This window comes from Rattus norvegicus, chromosome 1 (assembly GCF_036323735.1).
Source record: "Rattus norvegicus strain BN/NHsdMcwi chromosome 1, GRCr8, whole genome shotgun sequence".
Taxonomy (NCBI): Eukaryota; Metazoa; Chordata; class Mammalia; order Rodentia; family Muridae; genus Rattus; species Rattus norvegicus.
Window position 1 is genome coordinate 165,214,371 of NC_086019.1, and position 12,070 is coordinate 165,226,440.

General features: G+C 53.0%; 1 protein-coding gene across 1 annotated transcript in view; it reads left to right on the forward strand.

Annotated features, from left to right (window-relative positions):
- Positions 1-11,849, forward strand: part of Arap1 (ArfGAP with RhoGAP domain, ankyrin repeat and PH domain 1) — a 65,519-nt gene extending 53,670 nt beyond the window's left edge. Inside the window, exons 23-35 of the mRNA NM_001427363.1 lie at positions 203-308; positions 696-843; positions 945-1,031; positions 1,115-1,183; positions 1,364-1,481; positions 3,953-4,066; positions 4,252-4,397; positions 4,894-4,926; positions 8,277-8,359; positions 9,330-9,380; positions 9,536-9,599; positions 10,877-11,026; positions 11,261-11,849. Of these exons, the coding sequence (NP_001414292.1) occupies positions 203-308; positions 696-843; positions 945-1,031; positions 1,115-1,183; positions 1,364-1,481; positions 3,953-4,066; positions 4,252-4,397; positions 4,894-4,926; positions 8,277-8,359; positions 9,330-9,380; positions 9,536-9,599; positions 10,877-11,026; positions 11,261-11,278 (1,187 nt within the window). The 3' untranslated portion in view covers positions 11,279-11,849. The remainder of the gene's footprint in view (positions 1-202; positions 309-695; positions 844-944; positions 1,032-1,114; positions 1,184-1,363; positions 1,482-3,952; positions 4,067-4,251; positions 4,398-4,893; positions 4,927-8,276; positions 8,360-9,329; positions 9,381-9,535; positions 9,600-10,876; positions 11,027-11,260) is intronic.
- The last annotated feature ends 221 nt before the right edge of the window (positions 11,850-12,070 follow it).

A 12,070-nucleotide genomic window follows, 5' to 3' on the forward strand; every position in this document is an offset into this window, starting at 1 on the left:
ACGAGGCTTGCCCCGGCTCCCCCGCCTACTCTGCTCTGGGTTCCTCAGTCACTCTGTAGAGATGGAGTTGCTTAGAGGTGGAGGGTGGCACCTCCCTGTTCCTGCTGGGTGCCTTTGGATGCTGTCTCCTTCAGGAGAGGCAAAACTGCTGGAAGGGGGATTGGTGGCCAGTTTCTAACCCAGTCCATCTCCCCACACCCAGAGATCGAGGATGAGGAGGAAAAGATCTCCAGGTACCGAGAGCTCTTGGTACATCTGCCCCCTGTCAACAGGGCCACTGTGAAGGCCCTTATCAGCCATCTGTACTGGTAAGGGCCACGCCAGTATGAGGCTCTGGGGAAACAGGTGGGAAATGTTCTTCTACTCCCAACCTGGCTCACTGTCCTCTCCTGGGAAGCAGGCAGGCCTGGGGGCCACCCAATGACTGCCCTGATCTTGGACATTGTATCTTAGCTTACGTCCTACAGGATAAGGGGTGGGGGGTGCGGTGTTTGTCAGTTTTGGGCCAGGTTACTGAGGCCGAATCTTGCTCCTAGCCCTACACCTTGCCAGGGCGTGAAATGTGTCCCTTATACTTTTCAAGTGTGGTCTACCCTGTCCTCTTTGACCGCAGTCCCTTAGCCAGTCGGGAATTGGGAAGGTGGCTGGGAAGCTCTGGGCCAGGCTCTTTAATTCTCAGTTACTTGTCTTTCCAGTGTACAGTGCTTCTCAGACACAAACCAAATGAACACACACAACCTGGCTATTGTGTTCGGGCCTACGCTGTTCCAGACGGATGGTCAGGACTACAAGGCGGGCAAGGTGGTAGAAGACCTCATCAGCCATTATGTGGTGGTGTTCAGTGTACGTCCCGGCTGGGATTGGAGGCTACGGAAGGGACGGTGAGGGGAGGGATGGGCAAGGCTAAGCCTCTCAGATGGCAGTGACTATCTGACCCTCCCCAGGTGGACGAGGAGGAGCTGAGGAAGCAGAGGGAGGAAGTCACAGCCATTGTGAAGATGCGAGTGGCTGGCACCGCCAGCGGGACCCAGGTGCAGGCCAGGGTTTGGGGAGGCTTGGGCTGGTTGCCTGCTCCGATCCCCAGGCTTCTGGCTGAGCCCCATCTCTCCTGCAGCATGCCGGTGATTTCATCTGCACCGTGTACCTGGAGGAGAAGAAGGTGGAGACTGAGCAGCATGTTAAGGTGTGGGCTGTTGAGCCAGGCTGAGCCAGTCACTTAGAGATGTTTGAGGACCCCCAGAGACACCCCTCTTTGCATCTCAGGGCTCAGAGGACCCAATGAGGAATGGATTTGGGGGCCAAATTACAGGAGATTGTGGCTAAACAATGCATTGGGACTGGCTGATCTTCTGGGTCTGTGCAGATCCCAGCATCCATGACAGCAGAGGAGCTTACTCTGGAGATCCTTGACCGCCGCAACGTGAGCATCAGGGAAAAGGACTACTGGACTTGCTTTGAGGTCAACGAGAAGGAGGAGGCAGGTGAGTGGCCGTGGACTGCCTTTCGCCCAACCTTCATTTCTCCTGCTCCCTGCAGTCTGGGGCACAGAGGTTCTAGATGACACTTTTTGCCGGCACACGGATGAAAATTGTGGACTCTATGCTGGTGGTGACCGGCAGCTAGCAGGTCCAGGTGACGGTGCCAGCCGTGATGATGCTTTCCCAGGTGTCAGAATGATGTTGGTTGCAGAAGGGACAGTGCTGAATTCAATGGCAGGATTGTAGGGTGTTACTATTGGGATGAAGAAGATGGGGGATGGTGATCATACAAGTAGGTGGCTGTGATGGGAGAACCCGACTGTGGGGGTGAGCGGCCAATCGGAGCCTTTTATGGTGAAGGGAACGATATTGAGATGAGGTGGGGTGTGGCTTATGCAAGTGTCAGCTGTTTTCATTGATTGGCAGTTGCTAGGCTGAGGACCCAGGCAGTGGATAGTCTAGTAAGGGACAGAGATGTCAATTCCATGATCACTCTAGGAAATAGGCAACTTCATGGTGTTAGCTAACTGCTTTTAAGGAAAGGTCTAGGCTGTTGGCAGAGCCTATGATGCAGTCCTGGGTTCTGCCTCTTCTCTCGGGGTGTCCAGATGCCAACGGTACACCGGCACGGAGAGGACAGGATGGAGTCCAGAATGGGTAGGGTCTGCAGTCCACTATTTCCCTTCGGGGTGTCAGACTCAGAGTCTGGGATGAACAGGGTCTTGGCCTGGTTGGGAGCGAGTGGGACAGGAGCTTCTTCAAAGATCTTAGTGTTAAGGTCCTTTTAGATGAAGGCCTTCACCGATCATCTTTAATGAAGCAGGTCTCTGAGATAATCTTAGCTTGTTCATTTTTCTTTAATGGGGATGGATTTGAACTTAATTTGGAGTGAACCGAGGGTTGCATAGTTTTGGCAGTGAGAATATCCAGGGTGCAAAAAAAAAAAAAAAAAAAAATCATTGCCTGGAAGCTAAGGAACTGAGATGCCTCATTAGCATGGAGAGGTGGTCCAGGTGGCTGGCTGACTGCTTGTGACCTCCTGATTGGGCATCACTTGGTTACATGCTCTGAGGCAGGCATAGAATCAGGGAGGGAGTTAGCCAGTCTCAGGATGAGATCCTAACCCCAGTTTTGAGATTTCTGGGGTTTGGACATGGTCAGCCTCTCCTGTACCATGCCAGTTCCTCTGGTGGCATCAACCATGTGCCCTACACTATGACGGGGCTGATGGCTTTGGATGCCTTAGCCTGTTGTGAGGAACAGTAAGGGCTACAGGGTAAAGACGAGACAAGTGCTCCCAGACACAAAACCAGCTCTAGCACCAGACTGGGCCTTCTAAGACATGAGGAAGCACAGGATACAATTGGAGGTGGAATCAGCCGCCCGGGGCCTGGTGGGGCTGCAGGGCCATGGGAGGACTAGTAACAGGGCTTTGATCCAGAACTGCTCCTGTCTAAAGGAAGTGCAGGGACAAAGAGTGCAGCAGAGACCAAAGGAAAGGCCATCCAGAACCTGCCCCACCTGGGGATCCAGCCCATATACAGACACCAAACCCAAACACGATTACAGATGCCAAGAAGTGCTTGCTGACAGGAGCCTGGTATGGCCATCTCCTGGGAGGCTCTGCCAGAGCCTGACAAATACAGATGCAAATGCATGCAGCCAACCATAGGACTGAACATGGGACCCCCACAGAGGAGTTAGAGAAAGGACTGAAAGTGCTGAAGGGGATTATAACCCCATAGGAAGAACAGCAATATCAACCAATCAGAAACCCACTCCCACCCCCAGAGCTCCCAGGGACTAAACCACCAACCAAAGAGGGATTCGTGGCTCCAGCTGCATATGTAGCAGAGGATGGCCTTATCTGGCATCAGTGGGAGGAGAGGCCCTTGGCCCTGTGGAGATGCGATGCCCCAGGGTAGGGGAATGCTAGAGCAGTGAGGCAGGAGTGGGTAGGTAGGTGGGGGAGCTCCCTCATAGAAGCAGGAGGAGAGGATGGGCTCGGGATGTTGTGGAGGGGAAACCAAGAACGGGGATAACATTTGAAATATAAATAAATAAAATAACCAATAAAAACTTTAAAAAAGAAGATGGATGCTGTTTGGTACTAGATTGGGAGAGCTTGACAGGAAGTTAGATTACATGTTAGACACCATCTGAAGATCAGACCATATGGGACAAGTACAGAGGGACATACCCGATTTGGCCCACAAGGGTGGAAAGAACTGGAGTATTTCTGATCTGAGCAGAAGTAGTGCTTAATGGGGACACACGTGTGGCAATACAGACTTGGTTTTGGCTATTAGTAGGTGTGACAAGTCAGAAGCTCGCTTATAGGAAGGGTGATCATGATGGCGGTGTGTCACGATGTCAGTGGACACCGAGCTGTGTAGGTGACATGTGTTCCTTTGCTTGCCCTTGGTGGTGCTAAGTGGTACGGACCCAGTGACAGTGGTGTGGCCTCTCCACAGAGCGCCCGCTGCACTTTGCGGAGAAGGTGCTGCCCATTGTGCACGGACTGGGCATGGACAGCCATCTGGTGGTGAAGAAGTACCCGTCCATGGAGGCCATGCTGTTGTACTTGGGTAAGTGGTGTCTGCAGGGCATGTCAGGTGGATGGGTACCTTCATCTAGAAGCAGGGTGGGACCTGGTGTCACCAGGCCAGAGCAGGGCAGATGGAGGAAACGGGCGGGCTCCCATGGGGAGGCTGGGACACTGGAGTCGGTGGGTGGGGCGGTGTATCCTGTGCCCACTCTAGTCCTCCCCTAGCCAGCCGTGTGGGTGACACCAAGCATGGTATGATGAAGTTCCGTGAAGACCGCAGCCTCCTGGGTCTGGGGCTGCCTTCAGGTGGCTTCCACGATCGATACTTCATTCTCAACAGTAGCTGCCTAAGACTCTACAAGGAGGTCCGGGTAAGCCTTCTGATACATTGTATCCGCCATGTGCTTAGACACTCACACACAAGCCCTGCCCTCAGTCTGCAGGAGCGAGGTCCCTGTCTGAGAGTCTTGGCAGCACAGTGGCTGATGATAACTGTATTCTCCCGCTGTGGCCCTGAGTAGCCACTCAAAGCCTCTATCCACATGAGGCCTTACAGTGAATGCGATTGCTGGGACATCATACACATGCTCCCATGTCCCCCTGTGCCTGTGCTTTGTCACACTCTCACAAGAATGTGTCTGTCCCATGGCAGCAGTCCTGAGCTCTGCCTCTTTCTAGAACACATCCCTCCTGACCTACTCTGCCCCATGACGAGTGGTCTCCCAGACCAGACTCCTTGGCACCCCATTCTTCTGCACACAGATGCCCTGCCATCCCCCTCTCCCTTGCCCTTCACACCCCCGCACAGTCTGTTCTGGCTCTAGACTGGGATGATGCCTGCCATAACCCTGCTCCTCTATCAAACAGAGCCAGAGGCCGTGGAGCGGGGCCCCTGAGACCGTGAGTAGCTGTGGGTCAGCTGCCAGCTGCCTTGCCTTACACTACCTGGGGCCAGGCGAGCAGGGTAGAGCTTGAGGACACAGTCAGGGCTCCCAGTTCTCTCCAGGCATGGTCCCCTGCTTCTTACTGAGTCACTGGCCCCTACCCTAACCCCAAACCAAGATCTTTTCCTCAAGATAGGGTCCTTGTTGGTGTCATGCTAGCATTTTTCATAGTACTCAGAGAAGTTTTAGAGCCAGTATTAGAGACCCACACGCGGGTTAGGACTATTTCATCTCTTACTATCAGAGCTCCCCACCTTCCAAACCTAGACAGAGTGCTATGGCTCTCTGTTTGACCCTGTTGACCCTGAGGGGCCAAACTGGGACACAAGGCTGTGAGACATTCTCTCTCCGGGATGGCTGTGCTTTCCCAGACTTCCTAGCTGGTGGCTCAGCTTTTTTTTTTCCAACCCATGAGAGCCCCTCCATGTTCTCTTAGGGCTGCCCAGCCTGTCTCTTCTGTTTGGAGGTTGCCTCTGACTCAGGTTCTGCTGAGACTCGCCCTCTGTGGTACCCTATGGGTACCACCTCTGCCACAGGGCACACAGAGTGTAGATGATTCAGCAAAACAGCAGTGGAGGTGCAGCTCCAAGCGCGGTGTTCTAGCGTGTTCTAGCGGTGTTCTAGCGTGTTCTAGCGGTGTTCTAGCGTGTTCTAGCGGTGTTCTAGCGTGTTCTAGCGGTGTTCTAGCGTGTTCTAGCGTGTTCTAGCGTGAGGTCCTTCCGTGGTTCCATCGTGGTCTCCAGCCCTTTCTCACCCCTTCCATCTCCTGAGTGCATCTGATCTGGCTGCTATGGAGGCTCAGATGAAGCAGCCTCCTCATCTCCATTTCTGCTTACATTGTACCTCTGTTCATGCTGCTTGGACTCCTATGGACTTCACTCACTTCCAAGCCTGGTTCTAGAATGTTATCTCCCTGGCCCTCCTTCTGGAGTTGCTTCCTTAGACTTGTGGAGCAGAGTGGGGCCGTCTGTGTGAGCAGAAGGGAAGGAGGGCACCTGAGGCACCCCAAAAGGCAGGGGCTGATGGTTGCTGAGCAGGGCTTAGAACTTGTCCCTACTCGCCTCAGAGCAGGAAGTTACCCTTTTACAAGGTGAGAAAGGGCCACGGGGCTTCCCCAAGGCTACTCTGCTCATGGCGGACTAGGCCGAAGGCCAGTGAGTTAGGGTTTGCACTCTGGCTAGTGTCCTGTCAGGTTAGAGCTCCAGGGTACAGCAGAGAAGCTGTCCAATGTTAACAGGCAAAGCTGTCATCTCCAGGCCACTGAAGTGTTGATGATTCTGACATCAGCTGGCTTATGGGGCCGCAGGAAAGAATATTTGAAATTAGAATAGCCTCATACGGAGGAGGCTCTGTGGCCTCTCAGTCCCCATCCCAAGACCTCTTGCTGTTTAAGACTCTGGAGCATGAGAAAGGCATATTCTAATAAAATCATGGATCCAGCGTGAGGTACCATGAGCACTGAGCATACATTTCATTCCTTGCCATGACCTAGGGCTTCCTGGTGCCAGAACCCTGAGCTGCTTGAAAGCATAGTTCTCACAGGAGTTAGTCTCTGAAGAGAGAATCTTCTTGTGTTTCTGCTTCCATCCCCTTCCACTGTCCACTGGTCTCCTGCCCTCACAGGGACTGCCTAATACCTTCTGCCTGACTTCTTCCAGCCCCTTTCCCCACCCCATTGTCTTTGCAGGGGCCTCTGTTCTCCCAGCCTGCATCCTGCGTCTCCATCAACCATCCCTTCCCCCGTGTCCTAGTGTGTAGGCTGACTTTCAGTACCTCAGCCTGGTGTGTGTGTGTGTGTGTGTGTGTGTGTGTGTGTGTGTGTGTGTGACTGTGTGACTGTGTGTGTGTGACTGTGTGTGTGGATGTATATGTCTGTGAATGTGAGTATGTGTGTGAATATGCGTGTGTGTGTGTAAATATGTATGAATGTATGTGTGTATGTATATGTGTGTGAATATGTGTGAGTGTGAGTGTGTGTATGTGTGCATGTGTGTATGTGTATGACTGTGTGTAACTGTGTGTGTATATGTGAATGTGTGTGTGGATGTATATGTGTGAATGTATATGTGTGTGAGTGTGTGTGTGTGTGAATATGCATGAGTGTGTGTGTGAATATGTATGAGTGTATGTGTGTATATGTATATGTGTGTGAACATGTGTGAGTGTATGTGAATGTGTGTGTATGTGTGTATATGTATATGTGTGTGAATGTGTGTGAGTGTGAGGGTGTGTGTGTATGTGTGTGTGTTTGTGTGTGTGTGAATGTGTGTGGTCTTCCTCCATCCATTCTGCAGCCATGTTTGGGACATGTGATTGTTGGGTGAGGCGCTCTCTATAGAGGAATTGGGGCCCGTTCATCCATTAGGCCTTAGATCTTTACACGTTCTCTGTCCCACATCCCTGACGTGACACAGAAGGATCCTATAGTTCTGGGACAGATTACCCTTTCTTCTCCTGCTGAGGCCATGCCTGGGGTGGCTGGGAACAATGGTGGGGACCAAGGTAGGGATGGCTCAGTTTTAGAGCCTCAGTTGCAGTTGTAAGTACACCTCCCTCCCCTACCATCCTTTCTGGTACCTCTGATGGGTCCAGGGGTAACTGGTAAGGGACGGAAGCTAAGCAAATGGCTCCAAGAACTAGAGGAAGTTCATTAACCTTCAAACAGTCTCTTCTTTGAGGGCCATTGCTCTTGTTCCCTCTGCCTTCGAGCCAGCCTGCTCCCTCCATGCCCAGACCCATATATGCAGAGGTGAGGGCCAGGCAAACATGTCAGTAATCTGGTTCCCCACCCTGGTATATGGGTCTCTTGCTTCCTGTCTTAGACCACTGGGAATTTCTCCCTCTGGCCTATCATGCAGAACACCCATGTTAGCTTCAGCTTCAGTCATCGGTCTTCTGATGGGGCTGAAATGCTAATGATTGCTGGTCCCCAAGCTTCTGTTCACACAGTCAACCCTGGAGCCTCCACAGGCAGGGGAAGGGAGAGTGGCGAGTGACTGAGACACATGCAGACCCTAGTGGACAACCTTCAAGGCTCTCTCACAGCCTGGGCCTGCCCCCATGTGTTGTGGACAACCTCCCAGCCGGAGTGTTATCTTTGGGGACTGGGGGTTGACTGTCTGATGCTACTGCAGAGAGCATCGTCTTGGGCTGGACAATGAGCGGGGAGGGCTTTGGTGAGAGGGCTCCCTGGAGGAGGAGGCCCTGTTCCAGAATGCCTAGGGGTTGGGGATGGGAGAGGGCAGTGTGCCAGCGGAAGAGCTACTTCTGACTGTACCCACCTGACTGACGGAAGTGTCCCCCCAGAGTCACCGGCCCGAGAAGGAGTGGCCTGTCAAGAGCCTCAAAGTCTACCTGGGTGTAAAGAAGAAACTGCGGCCACCTACTTGGTAAGTCAGGACTGAGGTGCTAGGCCTATGACCAGGAACTGATGGGGTCAAGAACTGATAGGGAGGCCCAGCTGGAGTTCGGAGCTTTATAGGAATAGTGTAGTGGTTTTCTAGTCAGGGTCCTCTTGCCCAGTAGCATCACCGAGGCATGACATAGAAGTGCAGTTTTTCAGGTAACCCCTGAGCCTCCTGAGTTTGGGGTTCTGTAGTAGGGCTCAGGGCTCAGTGTCTCCTCATGTAACAGAGAGTGAGTTGATGATTTGGAGGGGTGAGTGTGCCTTCTGTATGTGTGGTGCATGCCAGTGAGCGTCTGGGTGCATAGACCTCTGTATGCTCGTGTGGAAACCAGAGCAGGATTTGGGAAGTCTTCCTCTGTCACTCTCTGCCTTATTCTCTTGAGACAGGGTGTCACTGAAGCTGTTTAAGCTAGAGTGTCTGATCACTGTGTTTTGGGGTCCACCTCCCAGTCTCTGCTCCCCAACGCTGGGGTCACAGGCACCCACACTCATGCCCAGCTTTTTATGCAGTTGCTCGGGATTTGAACTCAGATCCTCATGCTTGCACTCTTATTGAGCAGTGTCTCCAGCCCCCGCGTATATGTTTGAGCAAGTCGAAAAGCAACGCACGCCACTGTGGCTGTTAGGCACTGCAGTCATGTGACTTGATTTTCTGATTCTCATCTGCTGTGCACCAGGCTGACTCTGGTTCTTGGGTGGGCTTGGGCAGACATCAACACGTTCGGATGGTCTTTTGTTTTTCAGTGGTGAGGATAGAACTCAGTATCTTGGGCATGCTAGACACACATACCATCCCCAGCTCAGGCCCAGCGTTGGGGTGGGGGGAGAGAAGGACACTGGCTTTAGTGCACTGCACTGGGGGAAGCTTTGGCTCTGCTCTGCCCAGGCTTCTGGGGTCTATCCCACAAGTCTTGGCGAGTTCCAAGTGACACCTTCTCTGGCTCTCCCTGCAGCTGGGGCTTCACGGTGGTACATGAGACAGAAAAGCATGAGAAGCAGCAGTGGTAAGCCAGGGCCCCATTCTAAGGCCTGAGCTGAGGGAGACGGGCAGGACTGGGGCTCCCCTCTGTGCCTAGCTCTATGGCCTATGAGGAGACAGGGAGGCAGAATGCTCTCTCTCCAAGGCCCTCAGCAGCAACCCACCCTGTACCTTCTGCAGGTACCTCTGCTGTGACACACAAATGGAACTTCGAGAGTGGTTTGCCACCTTCCTCTCTGTACAGGTACCAGCTTCAGGGCGTTCATCCAGAGGCTCCACCATGGAGAGCGGGACAGCAGCAGAGAAAGGATGTCATAGGAATTAGGTCTCTGGACACAGGGACATTCACCTAGAGAGGAGTGGCTTCCAGGCAGAGGAAACAGCATATCCATAGACCTCAGTGTGAAAAGAGAAGGAAGGCTGCTTATGAAAGAAGCATTTGATTTGGGGTTCATGGTTTAACAGGGTTAGAGTCCATGATCATCATGATGGGGACCGTGGAAGCAGTCAGGCAGCCATGGTACTGGAGGAGTAGCTGAGACCTCATCCACAAGTGGGAAGGAGGGAGGGAGAGAGGGGGAGGGGGAGAAGGAGGGGGAAGGGAAGGGAGAGGGGAAGGAGAAGTGGGGGTGGGGGGAGAACTGGAAATGACAAGGGCTTTTGAAACTTAAAAGCCTCATCCCCTAGTGGCACACCTCCTCCAACAAGGCCATACCTCCTAATCCTTCCCAAACAGTTCCTAGGAACCAAGTATTCAAATATATGAGCCTATGTATGTCATTCTCATTCAAACCACTACATTCACCACTTGCAAGGGGAGAAGCCAGCAGTGCCAGAGATTGGCATGGGTCAGGAGCAGGATTGTAAGAACCTTGAGACCATGGTCAAGAAGCTGAACTAGACCTTGAGTTTCAAGTGAGTTTGAGCTGTGTGTAGGATTGAGCCTAAAGGAGATCTCTCAGCTCTCTCAGCACCTGTGTCCAGGGAAAAGAGCCTGAAGGGGCAAACCCATGGAGAAGTCAAGCTGTGGTGGCTGGGTTGACTGCCCTGGAGCCAGAACAAGGCCAGAGTCTAGTTAGACATGAAACAGATGAGTTAGAACAGATGTTCAGCAGAGTTCAGAACTGTGTAGGGAGAAGGGAGTCAAAACTGTCAGGGCTCTGGGCTGAGTTCCTGGTGTTATATTCTTTTTACTCTGAGCTTCCTAGTGATCAAGGCCTAGATGGAAACAGGATGGATTCTGTAGTTCTTGGTTGCTGGGAGGAGGAGGCCCAGTGTCTTTCATTTTCTTGATGCTGCATTCTGAGGGAGGTTTGCGGATCTTGAGTAATCTAGTTGGCTGGGCTGTGCTGGGATATGGTCATCTGCAAGCAGCCGCTTCTCCTATCAGCTTCGATCAAAGCTGAAGGCGTCAGCTCAGATCCTATCTGGAGATTTTTCTGAGAAGGGGCGGGTGGAACTTGAGCCTGCAAGCTGAGGTGTGGCCCAGACCCTAGCACTCCTTTCCTGGTTGTTCCGTAGCACGATGGCCTGGTGTGGCCCTCAGAGCCCTCTCGAGTGTCCCGGGCAGTGCCTGAGGTCCGGATGGGCAGTGTATCACTGATCCCTCTACGCGGCAGTGAGAATGAGATGCGCCGGAGCGTGGCAGCCTTCACTGCCGACCCCCTTTCCGTAAGTGTCTCTGGTCCCCGTGGGCAAGGCTGGGTGGGACCTGGCTGGATGCCTGCCTGCACTTCACTAATGTCTCTCAGAGCCTGTCTAGTCCCTTTACTATGTTTCTGGGGCCCCCTCTGTCTGGGCCTGGGAATCCCGACTGCTGATATTTCTGTATCCACTTCATTGCTAGCTGTTCCCTTTTATTACCACAAAGCACTGATAGGCTATGGGTTTCTGTGCTCCCTACAGCTCCTCCGTCACGTCTGAGCATAGGAGTCATTCTGACTTGGGACGCCATCTCTGCCCTCAGGAGCTTTCCTGTTCAGACTCCCCCGTGCTCTGCGTGTTTGGTGTGAGCCAACAGAAAACACGGGGAAGCCATACCCACATCCCACATCCTGACTGCAGCGCAGGCTCCTTGGCTGGGCAGGAATGGGCTGGCAGTGGGGATTTCCCAGGAGGGGCCCTTATTCTCCAGGCATGCAATGTTCTTGACCTGGCTTGCTTACCCAGGGTCACTCTCCTCTCAGTAGGGTTGGAAAGATGGACAGAAATCAGGAGCTGTGCAGGAGAGGCTCAAGGGTTTGGGGCCCCACTAGGAGGGAGCCCACCCGATTCCCACAGGCCCCTGAACAGGAAAAGGTGATACTCTGAAAGAACTCCTAGGGGGTCTACAAGGGAGCTCATGGGGAGCTTCTACAGGATGAAATCTGGACTTGAGGATGTCAGCCCTCTTCTGGTGTGTGCTGGCAGGGATGCCAGGCTGTGGCTGTCTGCCATCCCTTCCCCACTTTGGATACTTTTTGATAATATAAATATATCTGTATATTTTACCCTATGGTGTTGAGACCTGAGATTGTTTGGGGGGGACTGGTGTCCCAGGCTCAGGGTGCAGTTGGTTGTGAAGCTCAGAGGTGGGTCTGGTACTTTGAAGCCGAAAGCCTGAGTCCCACCCTCTGCACGTTTACTGAGCTGTTTGCCCTCCACTGTCCTAGCCCTGTACAGCCAGGCTGTGGAATTCCTGATTCAGGATAAGGCAGACCCTAGCTAGTCTGAGCC